Raw genomic sequence first — 18278 nt, forward strand, 5'->3', positions numbered from 1 at the left:
GAATTTCTAGCGTGACTCACTGGAGAGGATATATAAGAAAGACTTTCTCATCAAAATATTGGACTGTGTGCTCTGGCATGAGCCTTTGTGCTGGCCATCATTGCTTCAACTCCTAAAAGCTGAAGCATCTTTTAAGGAATTTGGAGAGTCAAGTGTGCATGTTTCTCTGTTTTCTTTCCCTTTTGGGAATCAGGTATTTAAGGAAATCCTTATGAAGTCACTGGCTGACCACAGAGATGACAAAAAACAAATTTTAGTGACCACACACAACAAGGAATACACACCTTGCAAACACAGTTTCAAAGAGTAACATACAGTTGGCTTCAGCATTCACCAAGGGATATTCAGCAATCCCTAAGTAGTGGGATAATTAAATTTCCAGATTTATCACAATATAATGCTTTAATATCCAGTTTGGTTCTCAAACTATATAGAGAGCAAGCAACAGGAAAATTCACTTGTAGGGGGGTAAAATGGACAGAAACCATCCCTGGGGAAGCCTAGACATTTTAATTATTAGTCAAAGGTAGTAAATCAACTGCCTTACATGTGTTATGTGACAAAGAACTAAGGGAAATCAGCGAAATGATCTAAGAGAAAGCCAAGATCATAATAGGAAGATACAAATAATATAAAACGAAAGGGCTCTTCTCGGAGTCGGTTTTGGGCTCCGAGTCTGGTGGCGAGCGGCCCCCGCCCCCGTTCCCCCCTCCCCCCGCCCTCCGAGGTGGCACCTGCGCAGGAGTCTGAGACCTCCTTTTCCAGAGTTCCAGAATGGAGACTGAAGGGTACCTAGAGACACAAAGAAGTAAAGAAGTCCAGAATGATAAAATAGGGTCACCTTCAAATGAGATGATGGCTGAGGAGCCACAAGTTGTCCTAATATCAGCTCCCCAGGTCCAGGCTCCACCAGAGCACCTCGATGCAGACTCAGTTGAAGATGTGGAGACCATGCCACGAAGGAATCCTCCCAATGCGGCAGCCTCTAGGCAGAGGTTCCGGAGATTCCGCTATGAGGACGCAGCTGGGCCCAGGGATGTCCTCAGACATCTCCAGGAGCTTGCCGGACAGTGGCTGAGACCCGATATTCACACAAAGGAGCAGATTGTGGAGATGCTGGTGCAGGAGCAGTTCCAGGCCGTCCTGCCTGAGGAGCTCAGAGCTCGGGCCCAGAGATGTCAGCCTGGGGTCAGAATCACTGGCTAAGTTCTGCCACTGGGTTCTTGCTCAGCCTACAGGTCACCCGGGCTTTCTGTGTGTGGAGAACTGTCCTTTGGTTGACCACTGAGACAGAGCAGTCTAGCTGTGGTGGTGACAAGCACAGAGTAAACTTAGCAGCTGCTTCTCTTCAGTGTAACCCAGTCTCGAGTAACCTTTCTGCCTCTGGCCTGGCTCCTGATATGTACATCTGCTCCTGGAACCATCTAGGTGCCAATTCAGAAACTAATTTTTGGTAGAGGGACGAGTTAGCTCTAAACTGGAACTCTTGTTGATTTTGCTGGTGTCTTAATACTTCCTGTGCCTTTGGAATGGGTCTAGATGTGAGAATACAAATATAAAGCCCAGTATAAAGGAAATGTATAGTTTTTGAAGAGAGAGGAAGACCTTGAATTATATGAGTAGGATCATTAATAAAACTAGTCTTTTGGTATTTGATTTGGAGATAGCACAAAGAAAACACTTTTTTCTTTTCTTTAATTTATTTGAGAGAGAGAAAGGGGTAGGAGCAGTGGGAGAGGGATAAGCAGACCCCACTCCCACTTGGGGGGGGCTCTATCCAAGGACCCTGAGATCACTACCTGAGCTGACATCAGATGCTTAACTGACTGAGTCACTCAGGCTCCCCAAAACCCATTTCCTATTTTAAAAAGTACATTAGAAGCAGAGGAGAGAAGAAATAGCCAAGTTAGGGAAGTGAGGTTTTTGGGGTTTTTTTTTGTGTGTGTTTTTTTTTTTATTTTAATTTGAGGAAGGGAGAGAGCATGAGCAGGGGAGGGGCAGAGGGAGAAGCAGACTCCCCACGAAGCAGGGAGCCAGACTCACGACTTGATCCTGGGACTCCTGGATCATGACCTGAGCCAGAGGCAGACACTTAACTGACTGAGCCACCCAGGCACCCCTGGAAGTGAGATTTTAATTGAACTTGAGTGGGAGATCACTGGACAAAGTCACACCTTGAGCAAATGTATAGGAATGCTTGGAGACAGCAAACGAGTGAACTGTCCCTTGTATTGACTAGGTTAAGCTTTTCTTTTTAAAACCATTTTATTGGGGATTCCTGGGTGGCGCAGCGGTTTGGCGCCTGCCTTTGGCCCAGGGCGTGATCCTGGAGACCCAGGATCAAATCCCACGTCAGGCTCCCGGTGCATGGAGCCTGCTTCTCCCTTTGCCTGTGTCTCTGCCTCTCTCTCTCTGTGTCTATCATATATAAATAAATCTTAAAAATAAAAAAAAAAAACCATTTTATTGGGCAGCCCTAGTGGCGCAGCGGTTTGGCGCCGCCTGCAGCCTTGGGTGTGATCCTGGAGACTCGGGATCAAGTCCCACATTGGGCTCCCTGCATGGAGCCTGCTTCCCCCTCTCCCTGTGTCTCTGCCTCTCTCTCTGTGTGTCTATGAATAAATAAATAAAATCTTTAAAAAAAAATAAAACCATTTTATTTCAAAAGAAAAAAAAATAAAATAAAATGAAAGGTCACTATGGAAGTTCAATAGCAGATTTCAGCAAAAAGAAGAAATGATCAGCAAATCTGAAGGTAAGACAACTTGAAATATCTAGTGTGACAGAAAAAAAAAGAGTAACATAAACAGAGCCTGAGGGATCTGTAGTATATTGTCAAATGTAGCCACACATACATTATAGGAGTCCCAGAAGGAGAAGAGACAGAGAAAGGGGAAGAAATAATGACAAAAAACTTGCCAAGTCTGAGGAAAGATACAAACACATCCAAGAAGCTCAACAAACTCCAAGCAGGATAAATTCACTCAGATCCAGACTCATCCATATTATACTCAAACTGCCAAAACTGAAAGAAAAAGACCATTTTGAAAACATCAAGAGAAGACACTTGTCATGTATCCCTAATAAGATTAATGGCTGATTTCTCCTCATAAGCCATGGAAGTGAGAAAGCAGTGGGATGGCATATTTATAAAGTCTGGGGTTAAAAACTGTCAACCAAGAATTCTGTATCTAATAAAACTAAATCTTATAAATGAATCACAATTAAGACTTTCCAGTTAAGCAAAAGCTGACAGTTCATTACCAGTATACTGACCTACAGAAAAATGGAAAAGAAAGACTTTCAGGCTGATATGAAGACACTAGACAGTAACCATGAGAAGCCATGAGAAAAATTAAAGATAACAAAAGTAAAATAAATATGTAGGTAAATATAAATCCAAGATGATTGTTCTTCTGATATGATTTGCAGCTTTTCTCTTTTTCCAGTATGATGTAATAGGCAAATACATACAACAAAACTTATAAAGCGGGACGCCTGAGCGGCTCAGTGGTTGAGCATCTGCCTTCAGCTCAGGGCGTGATCCTGGGGTCCTGGGATCGAGTCCTGCATTGGGTTCTCTGCAGGGAGCCTGCTTCTCCCTCTGTCTGTGTCTCTGCCTCTCTCTCTCTATGTTTCTCATGAATAAATAAATAAAATCTTACAAAAAAAAACATAAAGCTATGTCAATAGGAATACAATATATAAAATGTAATCTGTGACAAATATAAAATAACACAGGAGGGAGGGAGACGTACAGAAGCAAAGTGTTTGTATACTCTTAAAATTAAGTTGGTATTACTGAAATTAGGTTATTATAAATTTGAGATGTCATTTGTAATCCTCAAGGTAACCACTAAGAAAATAACTAAAAAAACACACAGGAAAGGAAATCTAATGACACATTAGCAAAAAATCAACTAAGTACAAAAAACATGCAGTAGTGGAGAAATGGAGGAACAACAACAACAACAAAAAATTTAAAAGAATGTAAAAAATAGGTGACAGAAGTAAATTCTTCAGAAACCATATTAAACACATATGTATTAAACTCTCCTATAAAAAGGCAGAAAAAGGAGTTCAGATACAATTACAAGATATGTTGGGGTGCCTGGGTAGCAGCTGGTTGAGCATCCGACTTTTGGTTTCAGTTCAGGTCATGATCACAGTATTGTGAGATGGAGTTCTCAGTTAAGCTCTACACTCAGCAGGAAGTCTGCTTGAGATTCTCTCTCCTTCTCCCTCTGTCCCTCCCTCCAGCTTGCCCTCACTTGTATGAGCTCTCTAAAATAAATAAATGAATCTTCAAAACAAATAAGATCTCTCTATACACTGCCTACAAGAGTTTCTATAGATACAAGGACACAAAGAGGTTAAAATGTTGAAAAAAGATATTCCATGCAAATTTTAACTCCCCAAAAAGTAGAAGTGGCTGTATTACTATCAGAAAAAATAAATTTCAAGGAAAGATTATAAGAAACAAAAGAGGACATTACATATTGATAGAAGATTCAACATAGCAACACATAAAAAATGTAAACATATCTATACCTAACAACAGAGGCTCAAAAGATACAAAGCAAAAATAAACAGAATTTTAAAAGTGGAGAGTTGAGCAATAATAGTAAGAAACTTCAACACCCCACTTTTAACAATGAAACAAAAACTAGACAGAAGATCAATAAACAGAGGACTTGACAGCACTACAAACCAATATACCTAACAGACATATATAAAATGTTCAATTCAACTACAGCAGAATCCTAATTTTTTCAAGTACACAAAGCACATTCTCCAGGACAGCCCATTATGTTAGACTAGAAACAACTTAATTTCAAGAGTGAAAAGTGCAAAACAACTTTTCCAATCACAATAGAAGGAAATTAGAAATCAGTAACAGAAATGAAAATAAGAATATTCTCAATAGGTGGAACTTAACACACTGTCAACAACCAATGGGTAAAAGAAGCAGTCATAAGAGAATGAAAAAATCCAATGAGACAAGTGAATATAAGAACATAACATACCAAAACTTATAGGACTGTACAAAAGCAGTAGTAAGAGGGAAATTTACTGCTGTGAATGTATATATTTAAAAAGAAATATCTTAGACTAATAACTTGTTATTAACTATTAATCATCTGTAATTCTTAACACCTTAAGGAATGAGAAAAGAGGAAACGAAACACAAAGCTACTGAAGGAAGAAAATCATAAAGAATAAAAATAAATGAAATAAGAGCATTAAAAAATAAGAGAAAAATCAATAAAAGTTATTTCTTTGAAAGAAGACTCAAATCTCAAATCCCTAAAATCTGAAATAAAAATGGTGACATTACTGATTTTGATACATAAAATAGGATTATAAGAACATTACAAACCGGTGTAAGCTAAAAAACTGGATAACCTAAATGAAATTGACAAATTCTAGAAACACACAACCAAGTTAAATCATGAAAATACAGAAAAATAGAATGGACTTAGAGTATGAAGACTGAATCAGTAATAAATGCCCAACAAAGAAGAGTCAAGGACCAGATGTCTTCACTGGTAAGTTCTACCTAACAGGTAAAAAGGAATTAACACCAATCCTTGTCAAAGTCTTCCAAAAACTTAAAAAGATATCCTAATTCATTCTATGAAATCAGCATTACCTGATACCACAGACATAAAAACTTCAAAAAACTGATAGACCATTATCTTATACTACTGATACAACAATCTTTAACAAAATACTAGCAAACTCAATTCATTAGCGTATTTTTTAAAAGATTTTATTTATTTATGAGAGACACAGGCAGAGAGAGGCAGAGACACAGGCAGAGGGAGAAGCAGGCTCCATGCAAGGAGCCTGATATGGGACTTGATTCCTGGACCCTGGGATCAAGTCCTCAACCACTGAGCCCCTCAGGCACCCAATTCATTGGCATATTAAAAGGACTATATAACCATAGCCATGTGAACCTATTCCTGGAAAAAAGGGATGGTTCGATACAAGAAAACCAATCAATGTGACAGACCATATTAAGAGAATGAAGGAAAAAAAAAAAAACATGATTATTTCAATTGATGCACAAAAAAAGCATTTGAAAACATTCAAAACCCTTTTCTGATTATAAAAAAGCACCTAATAAACTAGGAATAAAAGAGAACATGATAAAATCATATATGAAAATCCCATGGCTAACACCAGATTCAATTATGAAAGACTGAAACCTGCACCTTAAAATCAGGAACAAGACAATGCCTACTCTCATCATTTCTATTTTATATGGTCTTGGAAATCCTAGCCATAGCCATCGTGATTAGGTAAGAAGAGAAAGAAAACATATCAAAATTGGAATGAAGGAAGTAAAATCATCTTTCTCCCAAGATGACATGATTTTATAGGTAAAAAATTTATATCCCTCCCCAAAGAAGGCCCCAAAAGTGTTCACAGCACATGAAAGGAATCAGAAAAATTGCAGGATATAAAATCCAGTCAAAAATCAGTTGTACTTCTACTTGCAATTGAACAATCTGAAAAGGAAATTTTTTTAAGAGTTCATTATTACACCATCAAAAATAACAAAATACTTAGAATTAAATACAACCAAGATGGCTCAGGACTTATACATTGAAAAATCTAAAACACGGGATCCCTGGGTGGCTCAGTGGTTTGGCGCCTGCCTTTAGCCCAGGGTGTTAATCCTGGGAGTCCACACACCCGGCTACCTGCATGAAGCTTGCTTCTCCCTCTGCCTGTATCTCTGCCTCTCTCTCTGTGTGTCTCTCATGAATAAATAAATAAAATCTTAAAAAAAGAAAGAAAAATATAAAACAATGCTGAAAGTTTAGAAGACCTAAATAAATGAAAAGACACTGTGTCTTCATGAACTTGAGATGTAACACTGTTAAGGTGACAAGACTATCCAATGCAAAGTAGATTTGATGCAATCCTTATCAAAATCTCAAGAGCACTGTTTGAAGAAACAGAGAAATCCATCCTAAAATTTATATGGAACCTCAAGGGACCCTGAAGAGCCAAAACAACCAAAGTGTAAATACTCAGGATGTTTCCTGATTTCAGAACTTCCTAGAAAGTAGCAGCAACTAAAATATTGCCATAAAGACAGACGTGTATCAGTGAAGCACAACAGAGAACCCAGAACTAAACCATCACATATACAGACTCCTGATTTTCAACAAAGGTGCCAATACCACTTATTGGGGAAAAGACTGTCTTTTCAACAAATGATGCTGGGAAAACTGGATATTTACCTGCAAAAGAATGGAGTTGGCCTCTCACTTGACCACATGTGAAAGTTAACTCAAAATGGATCAAAGACCCAAACATAGGAGATAACACTGTATAAAATTCTAACAAGAAAAAAAGAAGGGGATTTGCATGACCCTTGTATTTGGTAATGGTTTCTTACAGATGACACTGAAGCACAGGATACAAAAGAAAAAAACAGATAAATCAAACTTTATCAACATTTAAAACTTTTGTGCATCAAAGGACACTACCAAAAAATAGTGAAAGGAATGGAAGAAATATTTGAAAATCGTTTATCTGATAAGGGATTAGTGCCCAGAATATTAATCATTAGAAAAATACAAATGAAAACCACAATGACATACCATTTCACATCCATTAGGATGTATGATCTATTATCAAAAAATGAAAACTAGTGTTGATGAGGATGTGGAGAAACTGGAACACTTGTGTGTTGGTGGTAGGGATATAAGTGCAGCTGCTATGGTTTCTTGAAAAGTCAAACAGAGGGGCACTTGGGTGGCTCAGTCAGTTTAGCATCTGACTCTTGGTTTTGGCTCAGGTAGTGGCTCAGTGATGGGATGGAGCTCTCATCTGTCTCCTTGCTCAGCACGGAACCCTGCTTTTTTCCTCTCCCTCTGCTTTGCGCTACCCCCCCCCCCGTCTCTCATTAAAAACAAAACAAAACAAATTATGATTTTCCATATCATCCAGCAGTTTCACTCCTAGGTATATATTCTAAAGAATGGAAATGTATGGAGTAACAGATACCTATATACCAGTGTTCACTGCAGCATTGTTCACAAAAGCTAAAAAGGAGAAATAACTCAAGTGCCCATCAGGATGAGTAAATAAAATACGATTTGCACATTCAATGAAATATTATTCCATCATAAAAAGAAATCAAATTTTAACATGTTACAACATGGATGAACTTCATCACATTATGCTCAGTGAAATAAGCCAGACACAAAGGGCAAATATCATATGATCCACTATCATGAGGTACCTAAAACAGGCAAATTCATGTAGATATAAGGTAGAACTGAGGTTAGAAGAACTGGGGAAAGAAGGAGTTACTATTTAACAGGTGCAGAGTTTTTGTTTAGAATGATGAGAAAGTTCTAGAAACAGACAGTAGTATGTTACACACTGTGAATGCAATTAATGTCACTGAATTTTATGCCTAAAAATGGTAAATTTTATATATATTTTTGAAGATTTTATTTATTTATTCATGAGAGACACAGAGAGAGAGAGGCAGAGACACAGATAGAGGGAGAAGCAGGCTCCCTGCAGGGAGCCCAACATGGGGCTCGATCCCAAGACCTGGGATCACACCTGAGCTGAAGGCAGATGTTCAACTGCTGAGCCACCCAGGCATCTCGGTTAATTTTATGTTCTGTATATTTAACCACAATATTTTAAAAATGTAATTGGCGGGAAAAAAAGCCACTCGAGCCCTCTCTCTGCCTTGAATCACTGTTTTTAAACTGGAGACATAGTGAATCCTTATTTTGCTTAGTTTTGTACTTGTTTCTGATTGCCTTTAGAACAAGTTGTTTTGGACATTCAAGTTTTCCCTTAAAGCAAGGATTGGCTAACTTTGGCCTTCTGCTATTTTTGTGAAGAAAGTCCTTTTTTTTTTTTTTTAAAGATACTTTTAATTTATTATCTGAGAGAGAGAAAGCACACATGTGCATGTGAGTGGGGGGGGGGGGAACAGAGGGAAGAGTAGAGAATCTCAAGCCGACTCCACACTAAGCATGAATCCTGACATGGGGCTCAATCTCATGACCCTAAGATCATGACCTGAGCCAAAATCAGGAGTCGGACACTTAACCAAATGAGCCACTCTGTGAATAAAGATTTGTAGGAACACAGACATTTGCATTTAAACAGCCAAACTGAGATGTGATACAGATCATATGACCTATAAAGCCTAAAATATTTACTTTTTGGCCTTCACAGTAAAGGTTTGCCACCCCTGCCTTAAAGGACTAATACTAGTTTTTAGCTTTCCCATGTTGAATGAAAATAGTTTATTTTATATTTTACTTTATTTTTTAAGTAGGCTCCACTGGGTGTGGAGCCCACTGCAGTACTTGAACTCACAATCCTGAGATCAAGACCTGGGCTGAAATCAAGAGTCATACACTTAACTGACTGAGCTACTCAGGTACCCCCAAAATACTTTAAATTATATTTCACATGTATCTATTTCTTACAACTGAAAATTGAACACTGTATTTAGTGGGTTGTGATTATTACTATTATTAACAGTTACCAAACTATGCTGCAAAATAGTGTTTCTCAGAAATTATTAATATGCATGTATCAGTCCTAATACTATACTGTTCTACATTTCTGAAACTCTGTACTCACATAATTTTTCTGTTTTCTCCCTTATCAATCATTTTTCATTGTCTTAGCCCTACTCCTTCCTGCAAAACCATAAAAATAATGTAAGTATGTTGGAACTAGGCTCAAACAAATAGAATCTACACAAGAGCTCCTGTGAATAAATTAGGTGGTTTCGTAACATAAATTTTTGTTCCTCTGGAGGCTTTAGTTATGTTTAGATTTTTAGTTGGTAAGCAGAAGAACTCTATACAAGCAGAATACTATTGTAAAACCAAGTATCATCCTTCCAAATTAAAGATCAAATTAAATAAAAATCCTGGTGTTCTTTGAATTCAAATAAAGAAATTTGATACTACCAAAGTACTACTAATTTACTCTCTAGTATAACACTAGAATTGTACATAACAAGAACTTTAAAAACCAAAAGATTAGCACAAAAACTTACTAGTAAAGTTTCAGGGATTAGACCATGGGTGTATGCTGACCCATCAATCATGAAATACATAATTAGCACAGGTACGGCTTAGATTTAGATTAAAAACCTAAACAGATTCAGAGTCCTAAGAGTTTTATATCTAATTATGAAAAAAATCAACAAAAACTGTAAATATGTATGTTTTGGATAGAAGAAACAGCTAAGAGCTTTAATTACAAACAGTAAAAATTCCAGGAAATTTCACTTAAGAATTACAAATATGAAAGCCTATTTATTAATGAAAAATCGAGGGATCCCTGGGTGGCGCAGCGGTTTGGCGCCTGCCTTTGGCCCAGGGCCCGATCCTGGAGACCCGGGATCGAATCCCACATCAGGCTCCTGGTGCATGGAGCCTGCTTCTCCCTCTGCCTGTGTCTCTGCCTCTCTCTCTCTGTGTGACTATCATAAATAAATAAAAATTTAAAAAAAATTGAAAAAAAATCGATACAATTTTCTCTGCTTCATTTAAAATGATTAACAATAAAACTAAAATGCAACTCAAAACTCTATTTCCCATACCAGCAAACCTCAATGACTTTTCTAACACCATAACAACTTAATTTTAAAAGCCTACAGCCTTAGAAATGCAGACTAGGAGATCCCTGGGTGGCTCAGCGGTTTCGTGCCTGCCTTTGGCCAAGGGTGCGATCCTGGAGTCCCGGGATCGAGTCCCGTGTCAGGCTCCCAGCATGGAGCCTGCTTCTCCCTCTGCCTGTGTTTCTGCCTCTCTCTCTCTCTCTATCATAAATAAATAAATAAATAAATAAATAAATAAATAAATAAATAAATAAATAAAAATAAATCTTTAAAAAAAAAAGAAATGCAGACTAGATTTGATACAAAATTATATTAGTCTGTATCTTCTGTGCTTAATTTTAGCACTGAAGAAATCTCAGAGTATGACAATGTACAAAACTAACAGATGCCTTTCTGTACGTCTATTCCCATGGCAGAGTAAGCCCGTCTTTTCTCTGTAGTTCTATGATACTTTTTCAAACATCTTTCATGCTATCACTTAAACTACAATTTATAGCATTAATGTTGCTGCACTATTATATGATAATGTGTCTAGCTGGTGATCTCTTTGAAAGCAAGAAAAATCTATCTTCTTCCATCCCCAGTTGTTTCATTAAATATTTATAGAGAAATCTACCAAATCCAAGTACTCTGGGCATTTAGGGTGCATGAAGACAAAACAAAACAAAACAAAAGCTTTCCACAAGGAACTTAGTCCTTGGGGAATGTTGGCCAGTAGATGCCATGACGGAGATAAACCTAAAGTGATACTTGGAACAAACAGGAGGATGTCATTACTCCACTGTGGAATGCTGACACTGGGGGTAGTATCCTTTCAAGTCCATGCACAGCTGAACTACGACGACGTTTATCTCTGTATCCCCAGAGCCTAACACAGCGTTCCACCTCTAGTATCTGACAAGCTATTTTTAATGAATGAATGAGTAGTTCTGGAACTGTGGCAAATCTTGAAGTGGATAATGGAAATCTTCAGGGACAGAAGGTGAGAAATTAATCATTTAACCTTTGCTACATATAAAGCCCTTAAATCCTCATTTCCACCTTTGCCTTCAGTTGTCTCCCCCATATTCTTTATCTTGTCACATAGTACGCAGCAGCTAACTGACAAAAGTTTAAAGCTCTGACCTTTGAAGGTCAGATGGAAGTAAACACTGGCCCAGAATCACAGTCCAGTTTCCCTGTTCCTGATAGCTATAACTGGCTTTAAAAATGGACTCTCCTGTTAGATCCTAGGGTATTTCAGAATTGAATGTACTAAAAATTTAATATTTAAGATTTAAATTAAAAAGTAAAACAAAAGATGCATATGTTCAGCAGAGGACACTGCTTCAACTACACTTCTAAGTTTCAACCTCACCTATATTTTTCTGGTTTTGTTTATTTATATTTAAAAAAATGTTGCTTCAAGTCACTTATAATTAAAATTGAGGACTAGTGGCAAGAAGCCAAGTGAGATTAATTACTAGAATGCTGTGAGATAATAGTGTACTCGATATGTAGTAACACTATAACAGTTCTCGGAAACGATGCATAACATAACCAATGGCAAAGGCCAGTTTAACTCAGATTATTAGATTTGAGGAAGAAAAACTATTCTATAAATGATCCTCAGCGTATGCAATTACTTGAGCTAAAATACATGCTAAGGGCAATATATCCTCTGCTTCTGGCAATCAGCTGGCTGATTCATCACCAGATGGCTTTATAGAGAATGAACTTCCTCCTATTCCACAAGTCCTGCTATCGCAGAGTAAGAAATTACTGGAGTAGCATTAGGACTATCAATCCATGCAGCTGAAAATGCTTTCCTCTAATGTATGTAATTCTTATTTTAATACAATATTATCTGTTGATGAATCCAATTGTTTTCTGGTACCAGGAGGCATGAAAGGGTGAAAAGGATCTTCATGGGCTTGGCCCAGTATCTACCTACTTCTGTTTCCTGAATGAACAACAGTAGTAGAAGAAAGAAAATGTGATTTTCTTAACAAAATAAATGAAAACCTAAAAGGAAAAAAAAAGTGATAAATTTCAATTCCTGAAACTGTCATTTAAACCAGCAGTACAACTACCCAAAGGTTAGAAAAATATTGCAAAGGGGCACATGCATCCCAATATTTATAGCACCATTAACTGCAATAGCCAAATTATGGAAGCAGCCCAAATGTCCATTGACTGATGAATGGATAGTTGTGGTACACACACACACACACACACACACACACACACACACACAAACACACTGGAACATTACTCAGCCATCAAAAAAAAAATTGAAATCTTGCCATTTGCAGTGACACAGACAGAGCTAGAGAGTATTATGCTAAATGAACTAAGTTGGTCAGAGAAAGACAAATACTGTATGATTTTGCTCATAAGTGGAATTTAAGAAACAAAACAGATGAACATGGGCGGTGTGTGTGTGTGTGGGGGGGAGAGAGACGGAGGCAAACCAGGAAACAGATTATTAACTGTAGAGAGCAAACAGGGTTACTAGAGGGAGATGGGTGGGGGATGGATTAGGTACGTGATGAGGATTAAGGAGGGCACTTGTAATGAGCACTGGGTGTTATATGTAGGTGATGGCTCACTAAATTCTACACCTGAAACTAATTATTACACTGTATGTTCACTAACTGGAATTTCAATAAAAACTTGAAGAAAAAAAACCTAACAGTAAAGCTTATATGTTAAAGTGAACTAAGTTGCTGCATCAACTGCCATAAGGCTGTTAGAACTTGTACCAGGCCCTTAAAAATTTTTGTAATTAAAATTTTATTTGTTTAAAGCAGTTTAAGTAAGGTTCACAGCGAAATTCAGGGAGAAGGTACAGAGATTTCCCAATACTCTAACCTCTACACAGGCATAGCCTCCTCCAGTGTCAACATCCCCCACCACAGTGATGTATTTTTTACAGCTGAGGAACTCACACTGACATATCACTGTTAACCAAAGTCCACAGTTTACATTATGATTCACCCCCGGTGTGGCACTTTCTATGTATCTAGACAGATGTATGGTGACATATATCCATCATTATGGAATCACAGAGTATTTTCACTGCCCCCAAAATCCTGTGCTCTCTGCATACTCATCACTCCCCTATAACCCCTGAACTTTTTCTTGTCACCAATTTTGCCTTTTCCAGATTGTCATATAAATTGGAATCATAAAGTTTGTATGTAGCCTTCTCAGATTGACTTCTTTTGCTTACTAATATACATTCCAAGTTCCTCCATGTCTTTTCTTGACTTCATATCTCATTTCTTCTTGGCGCCAAATCCCATTGTCTGGGTCTACCATAGTTTTTATGTACCCATCTACTTGCTGAAGGACATCTTGGTTGTTTCCAAGGTTTAGCAATTAGAAATCAAACTCCTACTAATACCATATCGTTTTATCCCATCACACCAAGTACCCAAAAGATAACTGAAAAAATTTTAAACAAATGTATATATTCAAAATTCTTATTTCACCTTTTCCCCATACTAATATCCCTGTAGAAAATATTCTTAACATTAAAGCCTCTGCCTTTTGGGGAAAAAAAAAATTAGGGTTGCATTTTAGCTAAAGACTCAGACTCAATGAAGGTATAGATATAATTGATCATATGTTATAAAAGCAAACAGATATAATTATCTGTAATCTTTTATTTGTAATAAGAAGCATTTACTGAGCATGTACCATTCTAAGAACTTCATTCGTATACGTATGATCACAAAATTGATTTTAACTATCAAAATTATGTAAGTTCTAGAAAATGGACATAAACAGTATGCACCAATTTATAAATGAGGACTCAATTTTATGAAACATTCTAAAATGAATTAATCTAATTTTTTTCATTCACAAGTATTTAATCACTAAGTACTATAGGTAAGAGGGAAAAGAGTGATAATCAGTATAGAAAAAGTTCTTTATCCCACAGAACACAGAAGTAAAAATAGACAAAAAAGAGCTAACTAAAAGAAGACAAGTTTAGTGACAATGGGAAGGCAGGAATGTGAAAAGACAAAGAAAACAGCATAATGTAATAGTTTTAGGGTGTTGGTATTTTAGGTTGGGTGGTGTGGGGAAACATCTCTGAGAAAGTGACATACACTTAAATCATATTCACAAATTCAGCTCTGCTATATAACTTGACCAGACCAATAATGAAAAATATATCTTGGGAAAAATTTTCTTTTAAAGCCTTACCCCCACTTGAAATGTACAGTTAATCCAAAACAATAAATCCACAGCTGTGCTGTTTTTGGATACTTACCAAAATACTTGTTCTATGCTCATGTGAACAAACTCGGTACTGAGAAAATTTTTGTTTTCATATGCTCCTGATTATTTTGAAATAAGTGCTTCAAATTTTAACTTTACCATATAATTAATTGTTTCAAAAACCAAAGCAAATACTGAGGAAAAAAAAGTATTGAGAAAAAATGTAATTTACAACTTTCACCTAAAATGGCATTCAACTGTGAAAAATTTTTTCACAAAAAAATGAAGATGACATTCTAGTATCAATAGCCATATATTCTGTATGAGTTTATCACATATTTCCAAAAGAAGACTTAATTTGGATAGGAAAAGCCAGTGATTTAATAAGACCTGATTTTGGGCATCCCTGGGTGGCTCAGCGGTTTAGCGCCTGCTTTTGGCCCAGGGCGCAATCCTGGAGTCCCGGGATCGAGTCCCACGTCGGGCTCCTGGCATGGAGCCTGCTTCTCCCTCCTCCTGTGTCTCTGCCTCTCTCTCTCTCTCTCTCTCTCTCTCTCTCTCTCTCTCTCTCTCTCTATGTCTACCATAAATAAATAAATAAATAAATAAATAAATAAATAAATAAATAAATAAATAAATAAATTTTTAAAAAAGAAAGACCTGATTTCTTCATAAAAATCATTTTATAAAGTGTTAAAGAAAATGCTTGAGAAAATAAGTTATATGTTTCCATAAATTATCTCGGCATTAAAATTTCCTGCCAAGTTTCCTCTGCCAGTTTATGAAAAACGTAAAGTCTGACTTGCTTTCTTTGGTAGAAGTGCACAACTTTGTTACAACCTAACTGCTGTTTTACAAGAAATCATTCAAGACTTAGATTCAAACATTTACCAAGTACCTTCTTTGTGCCAGCAACTGTGCTAAGTGCTTAAACTCTCAGCCTTCACTTAACTCCCAGAAGAAGCGCATGGGAGTCATTTTTGCCCTCAAGAAAGCTAAAGTTAAATGACTTACAGGGTCACAAATCTAGTAGTAGTAAACAGGAGCCATCTGGATTCAAACCGGGACTTTCACACCAAGTTCTGGGCTGCTCCCACAATCACAGTCTCCATCATATTTTTCTCGAGTATCTTAAAATGATGCTAGTGATGCCAACTCCTACAAACTCAGACTTGGCTTAAGAATTTGAATATGACTGAAAAGAAACTTTTACCTGGTAACACTCTCTGACACTATCTTTTTAAGCCATAAACACTGAAGATTCATGCAAGACTCAGTCTATTTTTAATCTACCTCTTACCCTCCTGCTTGGCCACCAGCAGGCTCCAAGACTGCCTCTCTGAGAAGTCTGTAGACAAATAAGAATCAATCAGTTTATATTAAAGTCCGATCAAAATTCAGCTGACTCATCTGGAGGAATGAGGCGAATTTAGTAAAGAGGGTTCAGCATGGATCAGAAACTCAGAATCTGAAAGAAGAGCAAACTATCCCTAGGCTCACTGAACAATGATCTGAAAAACTGTCGGGTCACATATCAGTAGGAGCAGGAAACATCTACAGAAGGGGCTGACAGTAGGAAGAAAGCAGTATGAACTAAGAGTCTGTAAGACCTTGAAAGCCAAATGTCTTTGATTCACCTTCCCTAATTCAACAATTCCGTAGCTGACAATTTCCCTTATCTCTGTCACCTGTCTGTAACTCATTGTTTAATTTAACAGTGATTGTTAGAAAATATTTCAATAGCACATCTAAAAAACTTAAAAGTGAAAAAGTTTCAAATGATTTAAGAGCCTTTTTCTTGGGATGCCTGGGTGGCTCAGTGGTTGAGCGCGTCTGCCTTTGGCTCAGGGCGTGATCCTGGAGTATCAGGATCCAGTCCCACACTGGGCATCCTGTGTGGAACCTGCTTCTCCCTCTGTGTCTGCCTCTCTCTCTGTGTGTCTCTCATGAATAAATAAATACAATCTTAAAAATAAAAAAAGAGCCCTTTTCTTACATGCACACATTCATGTCTGCAGTTTACTTTGAAATGCTTCAAAATGTAAAATGCACTGATGAACAGACAATGGATATATGTGTGTGATGTGTGATAAAACTAATATAATGTTGGAGTGTTTGGGAGGCTCAGTTGGTAAAGCATCTGCCTTAGGCTCAGGTCATGATCTCAGGGTCCTGAGATCCAGCCCCATGTGATGGACCCCCTGCTCAGTGGGGAGTCAGCTTCTCCCTCTCCCTCCTCCTGCATTCTCACTCTTTCTGCCTCTCTCAAATATATAAATAAAGTCTTTAAAAAACAAAAACCCTAATATAATGTTAATGGTACAAATGGTGAGGTGAGTATTCACTATGAAATTCTTCCAATTTCCCTGTATATTTGAGATAAACCACATACACAGACCTTTGTATTCAAACAAACCATCTCATCAATTAACACTAGTGAAAGAATAAGAGAGTTTAAAAAGTCAAATCTCTGGAAACATTATTTATATAAAATCTAAGGAATGCACCCAAAGCTGAAGTGGAAAAAACTTTAAAGCCTTAGATGTATTTTCTACTAAACTAGAAAAAATAAACTTATCCAACAAACTAATAAAGGATTAAAAATTTAAAAAGAAATTAATGAATTAAAAACACAAAAATAAGAAGGCTAAATCAGAAGTTACTTCTTTAAAAAAAGTACTAAAATTCCTGACAGATTTTTTTGCTTCGTTCATCATAAACATTTGGGTTTGTAATAAAAAGACATAGGCACACATGTGATTTTTTTAAATTTAAGAACTATAACTTTATACTTCTAAATTTGAAAATCTCAAATGAATAAACTTCTAGGAAAATGAGAATGACATAACTGACTAAAAAAAATAGGTAGGAACTTGAATAGATCTGAAAACACTATCAAAAACTAAGACCCCATGGGATCCCTGGGTGGCACAGCGGTTTGGCGCCTGCCTTTGGCCCAGGGCGCGATCCTGGAGACCAGGATCGAATCCCACGTCGGGCTCCCGGTGCATGGAGCCTGCTTCTCCTTCTGCCTATGTCTCTGCCTCCTTCTCTTTCTCTCTCTCTCTGTGTGACTATCATAAATAAATAAAAATTTAAAAAAAATTTAAAAAACAAAACAAAACAAAAAACAAAAACTAAGACCCCAAATACCCAATGGACTATTACTCAGCCATAAAAAAAGAATGAAATCTTGCCATCTTCAAGAATATGGATGGATCTAGACGGTATAATGCTAAGTGAAATCAGTCAGAGAAAGACAAATACCCTAATATTTCTCATATGTGGAATTTAAAAAAGAAAAAAGGGGTGGGGACACCCAGGTGGCTCAGCGGTTGAGTGTCTGCCTTTGGCTCAGGGCATGATCCCAGAATCCCGAGTCAAGTCCCACATCGGGCTCACCGGCAGGGACCCTACTTCTCCCTCTTCCTAT

The 18278-nt window shown here is 37.4% G+C and overlaps 2 protein-coding genes across 13 annotated transcripts in view; one reads left to right on the forward strand and one right to left on the reverse strand.

The window, feature by feature from the left end:
• The window catches only part of CEP170 (centrosomal protein 170), a 134430-nt gene that overhangs the window by 106444 nt on the left and 9708 nt on the right, over positions 1-18278 (reverse strand). The window contains exon 1 of one of the 12 annotated variants that reach the window (XM_055323737.1): positions 842-915. The exons of the other annotated variants lie outside the window; for them this stretch is intronic. The gene's annotated coding sequence lies outside the window, so the exon portion shown is untranslated. Of the gene's footprint in view, positions 1-841; positions 916-18278 lie in introns of those variants that run through there. 12 annotated transcript variants of the gene reach the window in all.
• Positions 690-1955, forward strand: LOC129508729 (SCAN domain-containing protein 1-like). Its single transcript, XM_055323749.1, has one exon. It carries the CDS (start codon positions 775-777, stop codon positions 1204-1206), a length of 432 nt encoding a protein of 143 aa, XP_055179724.1. The 5' UTR covers positions 690-774; the 3' UTR covers positions 1207-1955.

This window comes from Nyctereutes procyonoides, unplaced genomic scaffold (assembly GCF_905146905.1).
Source record: "Nyctereutes procyonoides isolate TBG_1078 unplaced genomic scaffold, NYPRO_anot_genome, whole genome shotgun sequence".
Taxonomy (NCBI): domain Eukaryota; kingdom Metazoa; phylum Chordata; class Mammalia; order Carnivora; family Canidae; genus Nyctereutes; species Nyctereutes procyonoides.

Coding starts and splice junctions, on each gene's coding strand:
- LOC129508729 (XM_055323749.1), top strand. CDS start 775: ATGGAGACTGAAGGGTACCTAGAGACACAAAGAAGTAAAGAAGTCCAG.